The sequence below is a fragment of the Bos javanicus genome, chromosome 5, assembly GCF_032452875.1.
Source record: "Bos javanicus breed banteng chromosome 5, ARS-OSU_banteng_1.0, whole genome shotgun sequence".
NCBI classification, from domain to species: Eukaryota; Metazoa; Chordata; class Mammalia; order Artiodactyla; family Bovidae; genus Bos; species Bos javanicus.
In genome coordinates this window covers 118,297,086-118,321,923 of record NC_083872.1, presented here as the reverse complement: position 1 = coordinate 118,321,923, position 24,838 = coordinate 118,297,086, and the positions used below count along the sequence as shown (strand labels likewise).

Genomic DNA, 24,838 nt, shown 5'->3' with positions numbered 1-24,838 from the left:
AGGAGGCTGATGCCCGAGATTCCTGAGACATCACCAGTTACCTCCCCAGCTCCCAATCAGAACACTGTCCAGGAGCTGACCCTCTCCCTCACCCGGTCTTGAAAAGCGCTTCCCTGAAAACCATACGGGATCTGCGTCTTCTGAGCATGAGCTGCCCCTCTACTCTCCTTCGCCGCCACTCGGTGTCAGCAGACTGGCTTTGCTGTGTGTTGGGCAAGTGAACAGAGTTTGGCTCAGTAACAGTCTGTAGTATTTTCATGGCAGCTGACACAGGTGACTCCAGCTGGTGAAACCTAGTCAAGGGGGGCCTTTCTGCCAATGTCAGAATTTTACATTGAACCCCCAGGGTAGGAAGGCTACCAAGGAGACGGACGCAGCGGGTGAGGTGAGATGATCAGATTCAGGTTTAAGAAGATGCCCTGGTGGAAGTACCACCCAGACCACAGGGTCAGAGTCCATGATGGGACACAGAAGGTCATCTTCTGGAGCAGGTATCTGCCACTGTCCCTAAAATGCACCGCCCCATCCAGAGCAGAATATAAATACAGGCAGTCATGAGAAGAAACAGAGAAATGTCACTCTTAGATAATAGAAACGCCATCAAGAAAACTAGTGCAAGGGAATCCGGAGGTAGGGAGAGCAAACAAGGGCTTTCCAATAAGCGAGAAGATGAACCGGGCTACGCTTGAAACTTCTTTTCTTCAAAATGTACCCGTTAGAGAGTGAAGTCAAGGCACAGGTCTTGGCTTCTGGTCATCATACCATTGTAGAGTCACTGGTAAAGAACTTGGTGTTTCCCCTTGAACCACAGAGCAGGTTACAGACTCTGGGCAGAGGCAGAGCAGAGCTGTGTCCTGGGAACAGACGCTGGAGGTGAGCACACGTTGACCCCTGGCTTTCTGCGTGTGCTTTTTTGTGTGTGACCCCCAGCTTCCGGGCAGTAGCAGCGAGCCCCTGTCTGAGCACAGCATGAGATGGGACAAGGCCAGAAGGATCTGAGAAGGGGGTCCCCAGCCAAGAGCGGGGCTGCAAAAGCCAGGGTGAGCGTCCGGCTTGACAGAGAGTGCTGTTGGGGACCAAGAGGAGACCAGAGACTCTGGGAATGGCCAAGCAGGAATAACCTGGTATTCTCCAGTGGCCAGTGGAGGCCCAGACGCCTCCTTGAGCGTCCTGGGAATGGCCAAGCAGGAATAACCTGGTATTCTCCAGTGGCCAGTGGAGGCCCAGACGCCTCCTTGAGCGTCCTGGGAATGGCCAAGCAGGAATAACCTGGTATTCTCCAGTGGCCAGTGGAGGCCCAGACGCCTCCTTGAGCGTCCTGGGAATGGCCAAGCAGGAATAACCTGGTATTCTCCAGTGGCCAGTGGAGGCCCAGACGCCTCCTTGAGCGTCCTGGGTATCTGGTTGAGAACTCAGACAGATCTGAGCCAGGAGTCAGAATAATAATACAGGAAGGAACCACACACTCAGGCTCAAACCAAAGTTCACTTGTCATAACAACATAGAAGAAATCCTGACAAAAGAAAGTAAATCTGCCTTTTAGGAAAACAAACAAAAACGCAAAAACCTTTTAAGGAAGGGAATATAATCTCCCCTCCCTAAAATGTATCACCACAATGTCCAGAGAATACTGAAAATATTATCAGCCATCAGAAGAGATGGAAGAGAATGCCCCTCAGGTAATAATAGAAAAAGCATCAGGAGAAACTGATGTGGAGTGAGTTAGATGTTGAGACAGTAAACAGGGCTTTTAAACAGCTATTTTCAATATGTACAGTGATTTAAAGTGAAGGATGGCTGTAGTGAGTGAGCGAATAGTGATCTCAACAGAGAAATAGATACCATAAAAATAACCATACAGAAATTCCATAACCGAAAAGAACGATGTATGAATTTTTAAAATTCACTTTAGAGGGATTAAAAGAGATTGCATATTGCAGAAGGAAGTGTGAACCTGAAGACAGAGAAATGAAAATTGCCTAATTTGAAGAACAAAAAAAAGTGTGTTAGCTACATACATACAAAGGACCCACTATTTGACTTCCCGTCAGAAACCCTGGAGACCAGGAAAAAGCTAAGCCGTGTCTTTGAAGTATGAAAAAAGATGACCTCCTAAACCAGAATTACAGAACCAGCGCAATGTAATTCAAAACAAATGTGAAAGAAATAAAGACAATTTCTCATAGAAGGGAAATTAGTCACCGATGAACCAAAAGTAAAAGAAATGCCAACAGAAGTTCTTCAGGCGGAAGATAATGATATAGAATGAAAACTCAGATAGCAGAGAAGATTGAAATGCATTGGGTAAGTGACTATTAAGATAAGTCATATCGTGATAACACTGTACTGTGGGACTGACAATGTATCAAGGTATAAAATATGTAAGAACAATAGTGCAAAGTACAGGAGACTAAGGATGCTGCTGCTGGAGGTTCTTAAACTTTTGATTAAATCACTTAATATTAACCCCAAGAGACTGATAAGATAAGGATCATGTTGAAACACCCAAGCACTTAAAACACATTCACCACATATGCAAATATGCACATGCGTGGAAAATGAAAATACTGGTAAAGGACATAAACAACATTCTAAATTATAGTTGATTAAGAAAAGCAGGAGAGAAGTAAGGAACAAAAATCAGAACAAATAACAGAAAGGGTATATTACACCTAACTATATCAATAATTCCCTGGTGGCTCAGAGGATAAAGCGTCTGCCTGCAATGCAGGAGACCCAGGTTCCATCCCTGGGTTGGGAAGATCCCCTGGAGAAGGAAATGGCAACCCACTCCAGTATTCTTGCCTGGAGAATCCCATGGACAGAAGAGCCTGGCGGGTTACAGTCCACGGGGTCGCAAAGAGTCGGACACGACTGAGCAACTTCACACACACACATATATCAATAATTACCTGAAATGTAAATGGGAAATAATACTCCAAGTAAAAGACAGAGATTATTGGCATGCATCCCAAAGAAAGACTCAAGCATATTCTATTCACAACAGAAAACATTTAAATATTAAAGATACAATTTGAAAGTGAGAAATTGGGGAAAGACATGCCATGCAAGGGCTTCCCAGGTGGTGCTAGTGGTAAAGAGCCTGCCTGCCAGTGCAGGAGACACACGAGATGCCGGTTCAGTCCCTGGGTTGGGAAGATTCCCTGGAGGAGGGCACGGCAACCCTCTCTAGTATTCTTGCCTGGAGAATCCCATGGACAGAGGAGCCTGGTGGGCTACAGTCCATAGGGTTGCAAGAGAATCAGATGTGAAACAGCAACACAGCTACAGATAGGGACCATGCTTCATGTGCTTTTGGCAAGTATATATCTTCCTAGCTGAAATTTCTCTTCAAAGCTTTTGTTTAATTGGATTAAACAATTCTTACTGTTTCTTCTTATATTCTTCTTATTGAGGTTTGGGGGTCCTTTACATATCCTAGATAAAACTCCTTTGTTAGATATATGATTTGCAAACATTTCTGACTGATTGCTTTATTTTCTTAACAAGGTCTTTTGAAGTGCTAAAGTTTTAAATTTGGTAAATGGCAACCCACTCCAGTACTCTTGCCTGGAGAATCCTATGGAGGGAGAAGCCAGGTAGGCTACAGTCCATGGGGTCGCAAAGAGTCGGACACGACTGAGCGACTTCACTTTCACTTTCAACGTCCAATTTACCATTTTTTTCTCTTTTTTATTTCTCATTTGTAAGAATTGTTGCCCAATCTAAGATTACAAGGGACTTTCATCATGTTTCCTTCTAGAGGATGCTTAGCTTTGGATTTTATAGTTAATTCTATAATGCTTTTTGAGTTAATTTTTGTGTGTGGTGTGAGGTAAGGATCCTAGTTTATTTTATTCTATGTATGTGGATATCCTGTCATCCCAGAACCATTTGCTGAAAAGACTGTTCTTTTCTTCACTGAATTATCTAGGCAGCTTTATCAAAAGTCAAGAGATAATAAACATCGGGATATACTGCTTGACTTTCAAATTTGTCCCATTAACCATATACCTTTCCTTGGATCAACACTACTGATTTCTGAGCATTTATACCAAGTTTCAAAATAGACTTGTGCGCTTCCCCCAACATTACTCTTCTTTTTCCATTTTTGTTCTATTTCTATATACATTAGGATCTGCTTGTCCATTTCTGCACACAAATTCACTGGAATTTGAAAGAGATTGTGTTGAATTTATAGGTGACTTTTTCATCTGAACAATATTGAATCATCAGATCCATGGCCATGAAATATCCCTCAATTAATTTTTTTTTCATTTCTCTCAGCAATGATTATGAATATCATTTTAGAAGTCATGCTTTTCTGTTGAAATTTATTTCTAAGTATTTATTCTTTTTGATACTATTGCAAATAAAATTATTTGATTAATTTTATTTTTGGATGTTTTGTTGCTAGTTAATAAAAATGCACTTGATTTTGGCATACTGATTGTGTATCCTGTGACCACCTAAATAAAATGAGTAAAGAAGAAATTATAAGGGAAATTAGAAAATGTTTTTCAAACTTAAAATGAAAATGCAACAGAGCAAAAGTTTGTGAAATGCAACTAAAGCTGTGATTAATTGGAAATTTACAATTTTAAACATATATTAAAAGCAAAATATTTAATTTTGATTATCTAAATTTATCCTAAGAAGCTAGAAAGAGAAAATTGAATCAAAGTAAATAGAATACAGTAGCTAAGGAAGAAAGGAGCAGAGTTAATAAAATTAAAAAATAATTAAAATTTAATTGGTTTTTTGAAAAGACTAATAAAGTTTTAAAACACCTAGCAAGATTGATTAAGAATAAAGAAAACATAAATTAACACTACGAAAATGGAAAGAATAGATATTACTGCAGATCCTGTAGGCATTAAGAAGATAGAAAACTTTATGTCAATGACAATTTAAGGAAAACGGACAAATCCTTTGGAAAGTACAACTTAACAAAATTGACAAAATACACTATGAAAATTTAAAAAAAAATTATAGGTCATGTTCATCACAGATGTAGATAAAATAACCCTTTAAAAACTGGTAGTAAATTGAACCCAGCAATACCTGAATACAAAATATGCTAGAAGTAAGTAGCCATCACAGAAACACAAAGTTGGTTTAATATTCAGACATCAGTTAATTAACATTCACAGAATAAAAGAGAAAATTTTTTCATAATCTCATTAGATACAAAAAAAAATATTTGACCAACATTCAGCAGCTTTTCATAATGAAAATGTTTAGCAAACTAATAACTGAAGAAAAGTTACTCTGTTAAAAGAGTATCTATAAAAACCAGCCACAACTAACATTACTTGATGGTGAAATGTTGAGTGATTTCTTCCTAGAATTTGGGAGCAAGGCAAAGATGTCCGCTCTATTTGTACTGAATAATGTGTGAAGATTACATCCAGTGTAACAAGGCAAGGATAAGGGATAAATGATAGCACTTGAAAGGAAAGCCTGCACTTATTTCATTTTAAGAAACAAGTTTCATGTGTGAAAACCAGGAATCTATCAAAACAAAAACAACTTCCCATGCTGATAAGTGATTTTAGCAAGGGTGAAGAATACGAGGACAGCAAGAGAAACTCAACTGTGTATCTTTAACGTAGCATCAGGAAGAGGAAGGTTTTCTATAGCAACAGCATAAAAACAAAAAATATTCAAAAATAAAGGAAAGGAAATATCTGCACAATCACTATACCAAAACTATAAAACACTGTTGAGGTTACTTTAAGAATATATACTGAATGCATACACGTGTGTGTGTGTGTTTCATGGGTTGGAAAGTTTAAATTTCATATCAGCTTCAGGTCTCCCTAATTTAATTATTGACAACAGATTCAAGGAATTCCAATCAAAACTGTAAAAGTGTTTTTGGTAAAAATTAAGAAAAACTGTATCCTAAAGGTTCTAGAGCTTGAATGGACAATGATTTCTTAGAGAAGAGCAATGAACTTCTAAATTTATTAAAACTTTTACCAAGATGAAAGCTCTGCTTGCTAAAAATAAACATTAAAATTTTAGAAACAAGCCACAGATCATATATATATATGTATTATACATATACAAATTCTCTCTGTATAAATTATACATGCAACTTAAAACCGACCCAGAACCACTTTATCATACCCATAAATATGACCAAGATTAGAAATACTGACAACAAATGTTTTCAAAGATTTAGAACGACTTTATCTTTCACATATTTCTAGTGGAAATGCAAAATGAAACCACCACTTGGTAAAATGTTTTGCTAATTTCTTGAAGAGTTAAACATATATTTACCCTATTACTCTCCAGTCCCTCTTGGAGGGATGATGGAAATACGTGTCCACAAAATAGATTTTATAAGATTGTTTTGAGCAGTCTTAAACATCATAGTCCAAAACAGGAAACCATACAAATATCCATCAACAGTAGAATGGATAAGCAGATGGTGGTTTATCCATGCAGTGAAAAGCTACCCAGTAACAACATGCGTCAAGCTCCTAAAGCACATGCCAATGTAGATGGAAATCAGAACCCACCAAGCGAAAGAAGCCAGACACGCCTGCTCAAAGACTCTTTGCTGCTGTCGTTTTAGTTGCTCAGTCGTGTCCAACTCTTTGCAACCCCGTGGACTGTAGCCTGCCAGGCTCCTCTGTCCATGGGATTTCCCAGACAAGAATACTGGAGTGGCTGTAAGGCTCTATCCAAATGAATTTCCAGAATAGGAAAAAATAATCTAGGTGGTGATAGAAATCGGAAGAGTTATTTCCTCATTAGAGAGTGTACTGGGAATAACTGGGCAGGTCTGGGAGACAACCTTCAGTCTAAAGGAAATATTTCACATCTCGATGGGGATATGGGCCACAGGGGCACACGCGCCCATCAAAGCGGCTGGAACTGCGTGCTCAGTATCCGTGCACTGCATGGTCTGAAGCACACTCCCTAAGGAAATTAAAACCAAAGATCCCTGCCATACCATGGGAGGATATATTTGAATACAGACATCTAGAATGTAGCAGAGTTTGTACAAAGTAATTTTGAAAAAGAGATAGAAGCTCCCAGAGTACCATGGGGGGAAAAAAAAAAAAGAACAAACAAACATGAGCAGGCCCTCCTCAAAAGATGTTCTCCAAATGGCTAAGAGAAAAAAGCATAGTCATCAGGAAAATAAAAATGGAATCAAAAGGAGAGAACCCTCTACTCCCACCAAAACGGCTTATGTGGAAGCAAAAGATGCTGCAAAGTGATTGGAATTCTGATGGAAGTTCAGATTCCATCAACCCCTTAGCAAGATTGGGAGGTAGTAAGCACCTGGCAAATTTACCATATCATCAACTTCAAACCTAGCAACTCTGCTTCCACGTAAATACCCACGTGTTTTTATACATGCTCCACCAGACACACTCTCCAAGCTCTCTAAGTAGCCGTCTGAAAGCGGGAACAACTGCAAAGCTGTGACCACTGCACCGGCCTCCGATCGCGCTGCAGTCACGCGGCACTTTGACTGTAGCACTGAACTCTCACCCGGCATCGCCAGGTGTGGCTCTCACAGGTGTCCTCTTGATGGTGGAAGTCAGTGCCTCCCAAAAACGTCCTAAGTACAGGACTGCGTTATGTGGCATTCAAAATTCACACAGACACGTCTAGGAAAACAAAGGACTTGAACTAGTTGGTGTTTTGGGGAAGCGAGGGGTTTAGAGATGGGTGGACTTTTGCAGGGCTTCCCCGGGGGCTCAGTGGTAAAGAATCGGCCTGCAAGGCAGGAGACACAGGGTTTGATCCCTGGGTCGAGAAGCTCCTCTAGGAGAGGGTATGGCAACCCACCCCTGTGTTCTTGCTGGGAAAATCTCATGGACACAGGAGCTGGGAGGGTTATCTACAGTCCACGGGGTCACAAAGAGTCAGACACGATGAAACAATGGAGCAGCAGCAGCAGTCTTTGCTAACGTGGTGTCTCTGCTTCACGGGGGCCCCTTTATGCCAATTCTTCAGTTAGTGGCTTAAGCCTGGGGACCAGGGACAAAGCATAGTCAGCCTCCCCCACCCTGCTGGGGATCTGAGGCCTGCCGAGGGTGTCTTCTTAGGGGTTATTGGCTGGGAGGACAGTTAGGAGGCAAGAGGAGCTGGCAGTATTCCGCATCTTGATCTGGACTGAAGCTACGTGCATGTTTGTGAGAGATCTCTGGGCATTAGATGTGTGCAATTTACTTAAGTTTGCAAAAAAATATATATATATATTCAAACATTTAGAAAACTTCTTAATAAATGAAAAAGATGGTTTTAAATAAAAAGTTAATGTGTTTAAAAGCAAATTAGAAATAACTTTAAAAAAGAAGAGAAAATAACTATGAATCTAGAATATGAACCTAAAGGATGTATATGATGAAATAACCCAAATGCAGCTCAGAGAGATAAGAACACGGGAGGTTTAATAGGCAAGTTAAGAGACGGCATTAATATTAGCAACAACAATAACAACAGCTGTAGGCGAGATTTAGATAGTTTTTAAATATGTTAGTGTCATCCGTTTAATCCTCACATCAAAGCTGCAAACTGCTGATTTGTTGTTATTGTTCAGTCGCTAAGTCATGTCCGATTCTCTTTGACCCCATGGACTGCAGCTCACCAGGCTTCCCTGTCCTCCACCTTCTCCCAGAGCTTGCTCAGACTCATGTCCATTGAGTTGGTGATGCCATCCAGCCATCTCATCCTCTGTTGTCCCCTTCTCCTCCTGCCTTCAATCTTTCCCAGCCTCTGGGTCTTTTCCAACGAATCAGCTCTTCACATCAGGTGGCCAAAGTATTGGAGCTTCAGCTTCAGCATCAGTCCTTCCAATGAATATTCGAGACTGATTTCCTTTAGAATTGACCGGTTTGATCTCCTTGTAGTTCAAGGGACTCTCAAGAGCCTTCTCCAACACCACAGTTCAAAAGCATCCATTCTTCAGGGCTCAGGCTTCCTTTTAAAATGAGATTCCAGCAGGACAGAGAGTTTAAGCAGCTTGCCCAAAGTCACACAGTGAGGAATTCTGGGAAATAGGATTCAAATCCTTCTTCAGACATCACACATTTCATCACCATTCAAGATTGCCTCCAGATGAGAGAATAAGAAAGTCTGAGGTTTTTTCTTCCCATGAAGAAAGAGAAAGAGACTAGGGATGAAGACATACCAGCAGAGATAAATTTCCATAACGTTCAAAGAAATGAACCCACCAATTAAAGTGCTACATATCAAAGCCGAATAAAAACAAGCTCCATGCCTGGGCATAGGGTTAGCGGAGGTGCAGCTCAGTGTGACAAAGACAGCCTCTGAGCAGCTGCCAGGGAGAAAAAGATAAAGTGAGTGGTTATTTCCACTCCGGGCTTCCTGGTGGCTCAGGGGTAAAGAATCACCCTGCAGGGCAGGAGACCCAAGTTCAACCCCTGGATCCAGAAGATGCCCTAGAGAAGGGAATGGCTACCCATTCCAGTGTTCTTGCCTGGAGAATCCTGTGGACAGAGGAGCTTGGTGGGCTACAGTCGATGGGGTCATGAAGAGTCGGACACGACTGAGCACCTGAACACCAAGTTTCCACTCCGCGTTGCTCCCTCCTACCTCCCTCCCTGGCGTGACATCAGCAGACTGTGTTCGGCTCCCCTGCTGTGTTCCCTCCCCTTCTATGGGTTTGGCCAATGGAGGGCACCGCAGGGGACTGGAGGGTGGGAGGGGACATCGCCTCCCTGATCCATCCACTGTCCAGCAAGAGTGGAAGCCCACTTCTCGGGAAGCCCGCACCTTGGGGCTCTCCCTCCTAAGCTGCAGCTCTCAAGAGCGTCGGATCCCACAGGGCCCTGGGAACACAGCATCCGCCCTTGTCTGTTTGGTTCTTGAGGAGCCAGAGTCTTCCTGTTGTTGACAATCCTTGGCTGCCTGGTGGCCCCCGTTTCCTTCCTTCAGGCCCCCTATACTCTTATGAGCTATCACTTCATTCAGGTCTCTCCCCTAAGCTGTTCATGTGCATTTTGTTTTCTGCTAAGACCCCAGTTGTTGCTACCAGGAAGGGATCAGGAGCTAGAACCTTGAAGTGGGGTTTAGACACTGGGTTTCTCACCTTGCCGATGGAAGCATGGGCGGCCTCCTTGCCGGGGGAGAGCCCTGGATGGTCGTACTCCATGAGCAGTGACACCGTGCACGCTGATGGCCGCAGGGGTGAGAGTGCTCGTACATGGCAAGGCTCTGCGTAGTGAAGTGACTGCTCCCCTTGGGCACCGTGGCAGCAGGGACAATGGCCGAGGTTGTGGTATTTGTGGCATGTGCTGGCTTCTGATCACATCCCTGGAGAGATAACAAGAGCAGGTTAAAATAAGGGTCTTGCATCTACAAGAGAAGCCTGGTTGGAGAACCCAAAGGTTTCTATGACAGCCATGAAAGCATCCATTATCTCGTGTGGCCAGAATGACTGAGGATCAAACCCATCACAGAAGAGGGTAGTTTGCAGGAATTCAAAGTTGACATTCTCTGTAACTCACACATTTTCCTGGTCTCCATGCTGAGCTTAAGAACTGCCTGAAAAGAAAGGAGACTTGAGGAGATGGTTGGAAATGGACAAGGGAACTGGGAAACTTGAACCTCCAAATGCTGGTGCAGGTTTCATGCTGGTGGAGGTTGCCCGGCTCTCGCTTCAGATGAATTAATCTCCTGCAGCATAAAGACCTCATGATGACCCCACCTGCAGTAGCTGCCGCATAAAGGGATGTCAATTCGTTCATGACTTCTCATTTCTTCCAAGCCTGCAGTGTGGTTAAATCTCAGCTTAGCCCAGAGAGAAGGTCGCCAGGTCCACCCTGGGAGAAGATGGAATGTATACCAAGGCAACTGGAAGATCTTAGCAGTTTGTATCAGCAATGCGATCTGAGAAGCCTGCTTCGGGATGGATTCTGAGCAGGCTAGACCAAAAAAAAGATGGAATCTAAGTTTGGGTCAGGGGACATTTATTGATAAGGATGCATTCCTCTGGGATTTAAAAGACTCCACTTGAACAGCTGAGGAACTCTGAGTATTTGCTTTGTTTACATCCAGATAAGTCCTACACTCAGTAAACATGAGATCGAGAACTCTTTGCCACCATGCTCTCCAGTAAGGAGTCTGAAGTAACAAGGAAACCTTCATGCCAGTTGGCCTGAGATGTTCTTGGTTTTAAAACTTGACGAGCTGAATCCTGGGAAACTCCTGAACAGGTAGACCAGGACGGTGGTCCCCTTCATGTAAAAGAGGGCTGGTTCTTTAATGTGCAAACAGCTCAGCTACACGGAAACTACATCTCTGAGGTGGTACAGAGGACACGTCCTTCACCAAAGCAGTAAGAAGCTCCTGGCAGTGCAGGGTCCACCCTCTGAAGACTGGAGCTAATGGTGACAGATTCTGTCACTGGGTTCCAATTGGTCATTAATAATAAGGATGACAGGAGGAGTCAGATCTGGAGGGAACTATGCTGATGGCTATTTGATCATAAGTTCCCTGTAAGTGAAATAGATGGGCAGTCTGCCTTCTAAGATAGCATGTACAACTATTCTCTTCTGGAAACAGCATCTCATTCTGGTGGTAAAAAAAAAAAAAAACAAAAAAAAACAAAAACCTGGCTGTTTCACTGTAAGAACTCATGACCTCCCCCCGTCCCTAGACTTCGGTCAGCTAATAGGCCTGACACCATCTGGGGGAGAGGTGCAGTCCCTTTGGGGAATGACATTGTGACGTAGTTGTAAGTGTGCACCGTTACTGAATCGAACTCGAGTCCATTCACCCAACACACAGCAGAGCCAATCTACCGACACCAGAATGTGGTGAAAGAAATACAGCATTTACTGCAGGGCACCCAGCAAGGAGGAGGGCCAGCTCATGCTCAGATGATTCCCAACTCCGGGATGACTTTCAGGGAAGGGTTTTTTAAAGACAGAGTGAGAGAGAGGGTCACAGGGTGTGTGATCAGCTCATGCACATTTCTCTGATTGGTTGACAGTGATGTAACAGAATGATGTTTCAGGGAGCTCTGTCTTCTGGTTCCAACAGGTCTGGGGTCTACGTGCTGGTGGTCACCATGCATAAATTCTTCCACCTGGTAGGGGTTTCAATACCTGCAAGGCAGCTCAGGAACATGGCTCAGGACATTATCTGTAGCCCTGGGAGCTAAATGTCCTTGACTAGGTTTAATGGCTAGACTAGTATTATTTTGTCTTGCTTGGCTTTTTTCCTTTGTTTCTGCATTTTCTCACTTCTCTGATTAAATCTGCTCTTTGGAACTTGGGGAAGGCCTAGAAGGCTAAAGCTTTTCTATAAACAAGGTGCAGGGGACTCAGGGGCCTGTCTCCAGGAAGGCTGTGCAGGCTACAGCCCAGTTTCAATACTGAGTGTTCCTAAGCCATCCCCAGAGGGACATGTGGTCCTTTGCCAGGGTAGCTGTCAAGAAAGGGAAGGCCTCCCATCTTCCTGGTTCCACTCAAAAGTCTTTAGACTTGATGCTAGTTCTGGAAACCCAGAAGGCCACAGTGGCCAAGCAGGTGGTGGCAGGGCTCCCAGGGGTCAGATGACACAGGAAGTTGGGCTTACATTGCTCTCACTCTGGCACCTATGGGCTAGCATGACCATCCCGTGGGTCTGTATCCAGCTGTTGAATGTAGAGTTGAGACAGACATTCAAAGCAAATAGCCTAATCCCACAGTGTTTCTTGGGTTCACAGGTGAGGTCTTCATGTCAGGTCAGGCCAACTATAATTCCTGGTCTATTCTCTCCCATGACTGAAAGGTTAAAATCCACACCATGGTCCTGGGGACTGCAGAGATCCTTACCATCAGGGAAGTGCTTCAGCTCACTCATTTAAACCACCGATTTGGCCAGAAGATAGAGAAGGACAGGGAAGGCTGGAATGCTGCAGTCCATGGAGTTGCAAAAAGTTGGACACTACTTAGCAACTGAGCAACAAGAACATAAGCTTAAGGACTAAGGATGATTCTAAACTGAAGCACAGATGGTTCCTAGTCTCGGCTGCTGTTCTAGATGCAGTAACACAACTGAGCAAGCTGGCCGAAGTGCTGACTGCTAGTTACTGCTCCTCTTCACCTGGGTCAGGAAGCATGTCTGTGTGGACCCTCCTGGCCTTGGCTGTTGGATCATTCTTGAATTACTAGTTCCCTCCCTCCTCTGTGATGTCTCTCATTCTGAAATTCATCACTAGGATATCTGACATCCTGCAGAGATCTAACTTGCCTTCTGTTTTTCTAAGGTCTCTCCTAGTCTCCTTTCTGCATTTATGGTCCTGATTCCATGGAATTCTCTTCCAGCTTCTAATGGAGGTGCCTGTCCTATCATCCAGAGTGAGAGCTGTCTCCACAAAAAGCCATTATTGGCACCTTCCTCTGCCCGTCTCACTTCCCCCATTCCTTTCGAGGTGGCCCCTGATGCTCTTAAGTAGGTCAGTCATGGTGAAATCTTCATCTCTCCTGGAAGGCGAACAAGACACGCTGGTCTGCTAAGTTGCCTTCTCGAACCCTCTTTTCCCGCTTCCAAAATAATGTTGCCATTATTTGCTCTCTTTGTCAATGTGGCCTTTGGCAAAGTCCCTTAATTGTCCCTTGGATGAGTCTGTGAGAGGGAGCAGAGCTAAGTGAGGGTGTTAACACTTGCCATGCTTACCCAGCAGACATTTCCTACTCATCACGGTATCAGCAGCATCCTTGCTCAGTCGTCTGCCCATTCATGAAGATGTGAACAAATGCAATAACACAGAGTGAAAACCTTTCCCCTCAAGGGGAAAGCTGCAATTCTGACCTGTCGTCTATGATTCTTCAAAATTTACTGGAGTCCGAAAGGAGGTCTCCATGCCAAGAGACGGTTAGCTTTGCCCAGGTATGGCTGTGTTTCATCGCCGCACAGTACATAAGCTGTGAGCCCATCACTTCGCCGTGGGAAGCCGATGCATGCTCACAGCTGCTGTACCCAGCCCCAGCCCCACCCCCACCAGCCCTTTCATCCTGGGACCGTGGAGCCATCCTCATTAGCGCTAAGCGCGAGGCTGCCACCAGCGAGGTCACTCAGAGAGACGGACGCTGCTTGATCGCCACGCAACACCAAGAATAATGAGAAGAGCAGCTCCCAGATCAGGTTCTGGGAGGCTCGTGGTGCCCCGCTGATGACATTAGGACAGGCTAAATTGTTTTCATCCAAACGTAGCCCGTTAGCTTAGATGAGAACACAGCTCCTCGCAAGGGGGATTTCAGACGTATGCCTTGTTTCACTGAATTATGGAAAATTAAGGTGCTTACGCCTTTGCTTCCTAAAGGTAATCGCGCTCTCTCAGTTGGAGGACAGAGCCGCGTGATGAGGGAGCCGGGAGGAGCAGGGCATCTGTCTAATTCTGCTTTCAACAACAACAAAAATAATATCCGTTCATTAAAAGCGGAGAAGGAGAGATATTTATATATGAAGCGGGTGCTTTTGATTTGATCCCCGGAGTGAAATGTCATAAATAGCTGTTAATTTGGGTCTGTTTACTAAAAATTTAATGCCTGCAGAAAATTTACTTGACTCATCAGAAATGTAATAACGTCTACCAGGAAGAAGGCTGGGAGAGAGGAGCCATCTGGGAGGAAAGTCTTGTGTTTGAGAGCTGGTGTCGGCCTGGGTGCGGGGTAATTAATGTTCCCCGGCTCCCCACCGAGCGGATTCAAACCCAGCAGAGCATCAATTACAGAGACCAGCCCCATCCTCAGGCCTGGTTGCCGCAATAAACGCCTTTTTTTTTTTTTCAGTATTAAATATTAGTGCTATTAATACATGGCCTGTGGACGTTTTCTTAAGTCTCCTGATAAAACAGGTTAATTATCAGGATGATTATTTCATCATATGATTTTGTTCCTCTGCCTGGAAAAACAAGACATTTCCTGGGACAGGAGGAAGGATCTCCAATAAAATGCTATGTGTAGTCCCTGGCACCGCCTCTGACACCCGCATGGGCCCCGGGTAGTGGAGTCTCCAGTGAATGGCTCTGGGTGTGGATCGGGACCTTTGATCCTGGCTCCCAGGCCGGGCCGAGAGGGACGGGGGCCTTCTGTGCGCTCAGATCATCCAAAGGCAGCCCCTCTCCCTGTTCCTCTAGGTACGTTGTTTCCTCTGAGCCTTTCAGAAATCACAGGGTCTGGGTCTAGAGACCAGAGAAAATGGCCTTGTTTCTGGGTTTCTTTCAGCCGTGCTAGCCCGAAAGTGCCGCGGGGTGTCCTGAGGGGGCTCCCACCCCCTGCCTGTAGGAAGGACCTGGCCTCGCTGTGTGGCACAGGAGGGGCTGCGGTCGGCGAGCTGTCAAGGGTCTCTAAGAGGACATGCCCCCTCCATCTCGCTTCCAAGTCCGTCTGCTTCCAACTGTCCTGATGGGCTGCCTCCGTCTCTCTGAACACCCACCAGAGTCCACAGGCCTGGGGCCACACCCCCAGCTGTGGGGGGTTCCTGTCTGGGGAGCCCATCTCATGGCCTGGAGACCAAGGAGCTGCCCTACCCCGTGGCCCGAGGCTGGCTCAGCTGGACACAAACGAGGAACTGGAGGAATGGTTTCTTGGTTCTGTAGCTCATGGGCCAGAGGCCAGCGCATGAAACCAGTCTTGGATTTCAAATCATCCTCCCTACATTCAGCCTCACTCTGAATGAACTTCTCAGCGTCTAGTTTTTCCTGCTTCCTGGGGTCCTTGCGGGCCTCTGTGCTGCACCCAGAGTGAGCAGCTGGCTGTGGCTCTCGGGAGCTCTCCCCACAAACAGGACCTTGTTCTGGCCCCCTGTTGGATGACTCTCCTGCACCCCATCCCATCCCATCTTCTTGGACTGGATTCTGCTGCAAAACTACATTTTGCCCTGTTTCCTTTCTACTGCGGTGGTACACACAGAATCTCTCCTCTCCTGGGCTGGGGCCATTCTTCCAGCCCTGATGACCTTTGCTTTCTCCTCCTCAGCAAGTCCTTTCAGGGCAGCCTACATCCACCTCCATGCCCCTCGCCCAGATGCGATGAAACACACAGGCATCCCAGACATGCCGAGACTTTCTCATCAGTCTGGACCACTCAGAACTCAAAGGCCAGCTTGGGCAACTTGCCTCCGGGGAATCAAACAGGTGCTGAAGGAAAACCAAGAGGTATCATCAGAATCAAACAGCAAGGAGGGCAGGATGACTACCATAGTCTAACTTCGTAGTATGGATATGAACAAAAAGCGTTTAAGATAATTTTTGGTAAAGTCGGCACTGTAGTTCTAAGATTCACTAAAAATCAGGGCAGCAACTCAATACCCCAGACACAGGCAGGTGGCGGGTCCCAGCTCCAGGAACCATGAGATGTCTGCTTCCCCCAGCTCCCAATCACAGTGCCTAACAGTGCCTGGTGGGCGGAGGGAACGCAACAGTGATGGATAAATAAATGAGCGGATAAATCAAATAGCACAAATGAAACAGGAGAAAACTGAAATACTTGTTTCTTTGGACCCCCATGGTTTTGGCCAGATTCAGTCGTGCCCTGCTTCCCACCGGGGATCTCATGGTGGCTGTGGTGTCCAGCTCTTCATGGCCCCCTGGCCTGCAGCACCCCAGACTCCTCTGTCTACTCTGTCCCAGAGCTTGCTCGAACTCACCTCCATCAAGTTGGTGATGCCATCCCACCATCTCATCTTCTGCCACCCTCTTCTCCTTTTGCCTTCAATTTTTCCCAGCATCAGGGTCTTTTCCAATGAGTTGGCTCTTCAAATCAGGTGTCCAGAGTATTGGAGCTTCAGTTTCAGCATCTCAGTCTTTCCAGTGAATATTCAGAGTTGACTTCCTTTAGGATTGACTGGTTTGGTCTCCTCGCTGTCCAAGAGATTCTCAAGAGTCTTCTCAAGCACCATAGTTTGACAGCATCAATTCTTTGGTGCTCGGAATCTCATGAGGATATCGCAAGTCTGCTGTAACCAAAGTCTTTGTGGTTTGATATCTTGCATTTATTGTCAATGAATGACCTCTTTGACTTACACTTGCAAAAATGTCTACAATGTAGATCAGACTGTCGAGCTGGTTTGCCAGGCTTGAAATAAATATATAACAGCCCTTGCATCTTGAAGTTGTCTGTACCTTGCCGGTGGACTCCCAATGGCAACACAATCTCTGTCACCGTGAGCAACTCTCTTGTTACCAAAATACACAAATGAATAAAGAGAAGAACAAGGAGGTGGTGATAACAGCTACAGATGCTACAGCTGGTGGGCACAGAAGCTGGCTTGTACCAGCCTAGGAGAGCCAGTGGCAGTGTCTGGTGATGCCACAAGGGACACACACTCAGCCACTGTGGAGCATTCACACCATGGACGTGGGACCACGCTACCGATCAGGCTGTGTCTGGAGAGTGGGCAAGCCTGCACAGCTGGGCAGTCCACACTCTCCTCTCCCTGTGCACCGCATTCTCAGCCGATCTGCAATCTTGACCAGACACACTTTCTGCAGCATGCCCAGCACCAGCCCACATGTGGACACGATTTCCATCATGTGTGTTGGTCTCACCGCAGGGAAAGAGTGAAGGCAGAAATAGTAGCCATTGGTCATCACACCATAATCTGTCTTCTGTGTTGGGATGAGGCTCTTGGGCTCAGCCCAGGACTGGTGAGGGTACTTTGGTTTTTAATGAAAAGAGTTCATTAGGAGAGCACATCAGTGGATTCCAGCAAATGTGCTAATTTCTCTCTGGACAGCAGGGCCCGGTGAGTCACTCTGTGCTTGGCAGGACAACAAAGCCCCATCCTGTCGGGTTCAGGGGCCACGTGGTTGAGACGTGGGGACAAGCACACGGGGGCCCATGGCTGTGGGCCCAGCTCTGGACCTCCCCATCACCACAGCCGCTGCCTGGGCCCTGTGCACCTCAGCTTGCTCCCCTTCACTGTGGAGGTTCAGCAGAACCTGAGAGATGAGCACATACCCCTGGAGGACTCAGCATGGGGCCTGAACACCTCGTGTGTTCCTGCTTATTGTGCCATTCTGTTGTGTTAGACCAGTCCTGTGGGTGCTGAAGCGAGTGCCGTGAATCACACAGACGACAACAAAACCAGCGAAACAGCCTGCTGCCTCTGCACCTGCGTGGGGACCTCACGGCACACATGAGCATCTGAAAAGCTCAGAGCAGCCCTTCAGGGGCCGCAACCGTTGGGCTCAGAATTTGCCAAACATATTTCAACAGAGGGGACCCGCTCCTGGAGGAGGTGCTGCTCTGACTCACCATGCTTCTCTGCTTGGCTCTCAGTAACCCTGATGCGGCTGGAGAGCTGGGAATTCCAGGTGCTTCTTATGAGTCAGGATGAAATTCCCTGGGCTTTGAGGGAGCATCTGATGCTCCCTGATCTGATGTCCTAGATTCCATCAGGAAACAGGGGTGAGATGGGGTCTCATCAACACCCAAGTGGGGCAGATAAATAAACAGATGTGTCCATCTAGTCAAAGCTATGGTTTTTCCAGTAGTCATGTATGGATGTGAGAGTTGGACTATGAATAAAGCTGAGCGCCGAAGAATTGATGCTTTTGAACTGTGGTGTTGGAGAAGGCTCTTGAGACTCCCTTGGACTGCAAGGAGAGCCAACCAGTCCATCCTAAAGGAAATCAATCCTGAGTGTTCATTGGAAGGACTGATGCTGAAGCTGAAGCTCCAATACTTTGGCCACCTGATGCAAAGAGCTGACTCATTAGAAAAGCCCCTGATGCTGGAAAAGATTGAGAGCAGGAGGAGAAGGGGATGACAGAAGATGAGATGGTTGGCTGACATCACCAACTCAATGGACATGAGTTTGAGTAAACTCCCGGAGCTGGTGATGGAGAGGGAGGCCTGGCGTGCTGCAGTCCATGGGGTCACAAAAAGTCGTACAGGACTGAGCGACTGGACTGCACTGAGGCCCTCTAGGGCATCCTCCGTCCCAGCCCTCGCCCACCGTGTGGTGCCAGCATCCAGCATCCTGCTCAGCACTTGAAGCTGTGCCATTGTTGCCGAAGGAGGGAACAGACAGGTGGGTGAAGGATGCCAGTGTCCCTGGGGAGGGGGCTCAGAGGAGGCTGAGTGCAGGCTGGTCCAGCCACATCCTAGTGGGGAAGCAGAGGCTGCAGGGAGAGGCCAGGAGGAGGCCAGAAGAGCGAGTCCATGGAAGGGAGGGTCCTCACGGCGGCACTTCCCAAAGAGCGCAGGGGCCAAACCATAGCCTGAGCTCAAGCACAGGGAATGAGGGGGAGGCAGGAACGGGGTTGGAGCAGCTGACGTAAGAGATGTGCAGAAGCGGGCCAGGGCCTTGACTTCAGGAACCCGTCTACAGCCGGGAGGGGCAGAGCATGGGAGGGCAAGAGGGCTTGTCCGCGACGACCAGGATTGCAGCTGATTCCATCTGTGCGCAGGAGCGTGGGAGAGCAGGAGGCCCTGGTCAGGCTGTCCCCCTGAGTAACATACATCTGCACACAAGGAGAGGCTGCCGAGAAGGCCTGCGTTACAATGTGAAGCAGGTTGCCGAAATGCCTTGTGCGATGAGCATCTGCTAAGGGATTCCTGGCCCGGAGGGCAGCCGGTGCAGGAGGTGAAGGGACTCTCGCCCAGGCTCTTCTGCTTGGTCTGTCAGATGAGCAGGAAGCTCTTCTGCCGTGTGTCACAGGCAGGGCGCTCCAGGTCCAGGCGAGGACACGGCCGTGGGTGACTGACCCACAAAGAACATTCACATTTCCTAAGAGAGGCTGGTCACGGCTCACAGGTAACAGAGGAGGGAACAGTGCTTTGGCCCAGAGCAATCAGGGTGGGCTACGCTTGGTGGAGGGGACATCTAAAGAGGATCCTGAGGTTCTGAGCCGAGCAAGACCACCAGGGAAGATGCTTCCCTCATCCCATCCTCGTCCCGCCCAGTACCCTCAGCCCATGCCCGCCATTGCTGCACATCCATCTTATTTCCCACGAATCCAAAAGGACAGATAGCGGCAATTAATATTTTTATGCAAATGCCCTGTGCCTCAAGGCACATCTCGGCTGTGATTTATGAACAATGATTAAAAATAACTCATTTAATGTAATCTAACACGAACAAATACGAGAAGACAGGATTAAATTAAATTTCTTCCCCCTGGAAAAAGAGCTTTGAAGGTCACCACCCTCTTGGAAATGCAAGTGGTTCCCTTCATTGGCGTTCAAAGTTTCAGGCCCCAGAATGAAATTCTAAAAATAAAAGGAGCTGCGTTTAATATGTTGTCCCGCAATTAAGTCTGAGCTTCCTGTTTATCTTCAGTCGCCTTTCAACAGCTCAGAGCTCTTTTTCGGCCCACAGAGCAAAGTTTTGAATTGGGATGGGCTGGGAAGTTTTCCCAGCACAACCATCTCTCCTGGACCCCAGGGGTCCCTTTCCGGGAAGAGCCGTGTCTGAAGGAACAGACCCAGTCATAGACCAGCAGGTCTTCCATCCTTCTTCCTGTGAGAAAATGCCTGAAGTTTCCTGATGCAAATCCCACACACGACTTCCCAGAAATGCAGCTTAGCAAGGATGCAGACCCAAGACGTGGAACGAGGTGTCCGCCTTTCCAGGCTGGGGCCTCCAAGTGCACCACCATTTTACACTTGGTTAATAGACACTATTACGTGATGGAGGGGCCTTCAAGCAGAAAAAGCACAGGGAGAGGGTTTTGCTTCAGGAAGTCATTCTTAGCCTGAGAGCTGATGGGAAGGAAACATAACGTGACGTTATTTAAACGTTTATCTGCCATCCAGAGCTGTACAAGTTCCATTGGCATCTTTTTTTTTAATTAATTTTTTTAAATTAATGTTGTGGTTTCAGATACATATATCTGAAAAAGAATATCTTTTTCAAATCTTGTTAATTGTAGGTTATTACAGAATATTGTGTAGAGTTCCCTGTGCTGTATTCGGTTCAATTCAGTCGCTCAGTTGTGTTCGATTCTTTGCGACTCCATGGAGTGCAGCATGCCAGGCCTCCCTGTCCATCACCAACTCCCAGAGTTCACTCAAACTCATGTCCATTGAGTCAGTGATGCCATCCAACCATCTCATCCTCTGTCGTCCCCTTCTCCTCCTGCCTTCAACCTTTCTCAGCATCAGGGGCTTTTCAAATGAGTCAGTGCTTCACATCAGGTGGCCAAAGTATTGGAGCTTCAGCTTCAGCATCAGTCCTTCCAATGAATATTCAGGACTGATTTTCTTTAGGATGGACTGGTTGGCTCTCTTTGCAGTCCAAGGGACTCTCAGGAGTCTTCTCCAACACCACAGTTCAAAAGCATCAGTTCTTCAGCACTCAGCTTTATTTGTGCTGTATAGTAGTAGGTCATAAATATTTATCTGTTTCATGTATTGTGGTGCGTGTGTTTGTGCTAAGCCACTTCAGTTGTGCCCGACTCTAGTTTATTTTCCATGTCTGTGGGTCTGTTTCTGACGTGTAAGTTCATCTGTATTCATTTTTAGATTCCGTATATGAGATATCATATGATATTTGTCTTTGTCTGAGTTACTTCACTTTGTATGATAATCTCTAGGTCCATCCATGTTCCTGCAAATGTCATTATTTCATTCTTTCTTATAGCTGAATAATATTTTGTTGTGTGTGTGTGTGAACTGAATATAAAATATATGAACCACACCTTCTTTATCCATTCATCCGTCGATGGACACTTAGGTGGCTCCCATGTCTTGGCTGCTATGAACGATGCTGTAATGAACATCAGTTCAGTTCAGCCCAGTCACTCAGTCGTGTCCGACTCTTTGTGACCCCATGGACTGCAGCACGCCAGGCTTCCCTCTCCATCAGCAACTCCCAGAGCGTGCTCAAGCTCATGCCTGTAGAACATTGGAATGAACAGTAGGGTGCAAGTTTCTGTGTTCTTTTGGGTATCTACCCAGGAGTGGAACTGCTGGGTCATATGGCGGTTCTGTTTTTAGGTTTCTGAGAAAACTCCATGCTGTTCCCACAGTAACTGGACCAATCTTACTGTGTTTCTTATCTCATCTCATGATGGCAACAATGGGCCTTTATTCCAAGAGCATGTGCTATGACACCAAGAAGCCCAGGGAGGCAGATCCCAGGAAACATGATCCTTCGTGTCGGAGGACCTACGAAAAGCATCACAAACAACTACCATTTCTTTATGGTGGCAACTGCCCACCCATCCATCCACCCGTCTGTGCCCTCCCGACCCCGTTGCTCGGACCCCTAACTGCGCGCCCCCAACCTGAGGGGCTGGTCGACTGGGGCCGGTCACTGCGTCCTGCTGTTCAGTCTGGAGGCAAGAGGAGGAGGCGCTTACTTTTCAAGAGCTTCCTTTATGAGACAACTTGCCAATGTGATCTCATTTAATATCCTTAGTGACTCATAGTAACTCTTATCTGAATAATAATCGTAGTTACAATCCATTGAATTCATCCATTCGCCCGTTCACTCACTCAGCACAGATTTTCTGTACCTGTACTTGGCTCCAGGCAATCTTTATGTACTGGAGATACAGACCATAGAGATACCGTCCTCGCTGAGTTTGCATTATCCTGGAACACCAAGTATGCAGTACTTTCCGATGTTCGCTGGAACATAAAAGTGAATGTCATCAGTTTCAGGAAGATTCTTTGTTCACATTTTAACCTCTCTGAAGCCTGGATGTCCTTTATCATGTCTGTTGGCCAGAGGGTGGTCTCATCACAGAGGTCATTGCCCAGTTAGGCACGCTGAAGATTGCAGCAAGGGGGCGGTGGCTTGGAAGGAAATCCTGGACACCCAAGGGACTCCCTTAAGGCATAATATGCACACCGCTGTGATGGCAGAGAGGAGGGTGTCGTGTGGAAGCACAGAAATAGAAACAATTCTTAATCAAGAAATTCCAGAGAATCAGTCTGTAAATATGAAGCAGTGTTAGGAGGACTAGTAGGTTGAAGGGCAGACAGTGGCCTCCAAGGATGTCCAAGTTCTAATCCTTAGGTTCCATGGCAAAGACGGTTTAAGGTTGCAGGTGGAATTAAGGGTGTTTATCAGCTGACCTTGAAATTGGGAGCGTATTTGGCTGCCTTTGAAGTGGGAAGAAGCCGCCCAGCTCTAGAGGCTGGAGAGACAAGCAAGCAGGTGCTTCCTGGGGTCCCCGGAAGGAGCCAGTGCTGCCAACCCCAGGACATCCCAAGGATGCCCGCAGATAAGTCTGACCTACAGAGCACCAAGGCAATGAGCTAGTGGCCATGTGTTACAACACTGATTGGAAATGAATACGAATGTATTACCAAATCGATTTCACTCCTACATGATATACACACAAAATCGACAAGGGGTAAAAGCCTATAATATGCAGATACTAGTTCTAAGTGATAGGAGAGTGTGGCAGGTAAGCATCTTGCTCCTGGTACAGAAGTAACGGACGTCAATCCGTGTCAGCTTTGTTGCTGCTCTTGAGTCACCCTGTCGACTCGTTTCCACCATATGGACTGTAGACCGCCAGGCTCCTCTGTCCACGGGCTTTCCCAGGAAAGAATACTGGAGTGTGTTCCCACTTCCTTCTCCAGGGGATATTCTTGACCCAGGGATCGAACTGCTGTCTCCTGCGTTGGCGGGCAGACTCTTTACCCCGAGCCACCGGGGAAGCCCCAGGGACACCTTCAGTCCAGTGGATAAGTAACAACAAAGTGGCAGTTCCTCATGTCCCCATTTCCAGACGTGGAAACAGGGGAGCGAGTAAGGGCCATGATCTCGCTCCTCAGTGCACTCCCAAACCCCCGGAGGCCCAGCGCGTCCTTGCGGTCTGAATGACTGTGCCTGGATCTCAGAGGGAAACTTGAACTTGGACCTCGGACTTGAAGGGCCCCTGGGGGGCTTGGAATTGAAGCCAGGAACTGTAAAGGGTGTGGGCCCATCCTTGTTATCTGGCCCCAGAAGAGCAGGGGTGTGCTGGCCAGGCTTCGGCCCTCCTGCCCAGGACACCAGGGCCAGTTACGATGCGGCGGGCCCAGATGGATGTGTTTATCCTTCGGTGACCTGGAAAAATGAAAACCTTCATTGCTGTGGCCCTGGGCTGGATCTCTGAGCTGTGTTTTCCCAGAGACCAGGCACTGAGCTTGAGTTTGCTCTTGCAGTTCACCGGCAGTGACCCCACTGGAAATAACTCTCACAAACGTGTCACTTAAGAATCTTTATGACTCACGCTGTTCATCTGTTTTCTCAACAGGTCAGCTCTCGGCTACCTGTGCAAAGAGTTTGCAGGAAACCTTCGCAGATAAAGCCCTGATTCCCTCCCTCTGACAACTTGAAAGAACAAAGCTCTATGGAGTTGAAAGGGAAGAGCGGGAGGAAGCGCCTTGTCTTGAGGCCCCGCGGGCACAGTGGGCATTGCACGCCCTCCGCCCCCCGACAGGCACTGCTTCAGGTGGTCGGCATCATAGGGGCCATCTCCCCCTCACTGCGACCCTTCCCTCCTGGAGGTCAACCCAAGAAGAATTTATGCGTCACCTGCTTGGAGCAGGAGAGACGGACTTTTCAGAACTCAAGCTGACCCACGTGGAAGTGAGTTACGCTCAGCCTGGACCATCCTTTGGGGGGATGAGGTACCGTGGAGCCTTCTCGCCATCACACTGGGGGTGCAGGCCAGCTCCTGGGAGCGTGCCCTGGATCTGGGCTGCCGGGCACCCCCTGATCCCTCTTCCAGGGAACCTTGCCTCAGACAGCAGTTTATTCCCTGAGGCAGAAATTGTGCTGAATTCCCCGCAAAAGACCAGCATAAAGAAGGAAAAAGTAGCAGGAGATGGCCAGCAGCCCGGCCTTCCTGGGCTGTGTAACCCCAGACAGAGCATCCGTCCTTCTGAGCCCATGTGGTCCTCGT

The 24,838-nt window shown here is 46.9% G+C and overlaps 1 protein-coding gene across 1 annotated transcript in view; it reads right to left on the bottom strand.

Moving 5' to 3' along the window:
* Positions 1–24,838, bottom strand: part of LOC133248796 (uncharacterized) — a 90,376-nt gene that overhangs the window by 47,603 nt on the left and 17,935 nt on the right. The window contains exons 2-3 of the mRNA XM_061419099.1: positions 15,515–15,716; positions 10,085–10,308 (exon numbers count right to left, since the gene is read on the bottom strand). Of these exons, the coding sequence (XP_061275083.1) occupies positions 10,085–10,308; positions 15,515–15,716 (426 nt within the window). The remainder of the gene's footprint in view (positions 1–10,084; positions 10,309–15,514; positions 15,717–24,838) is intronic.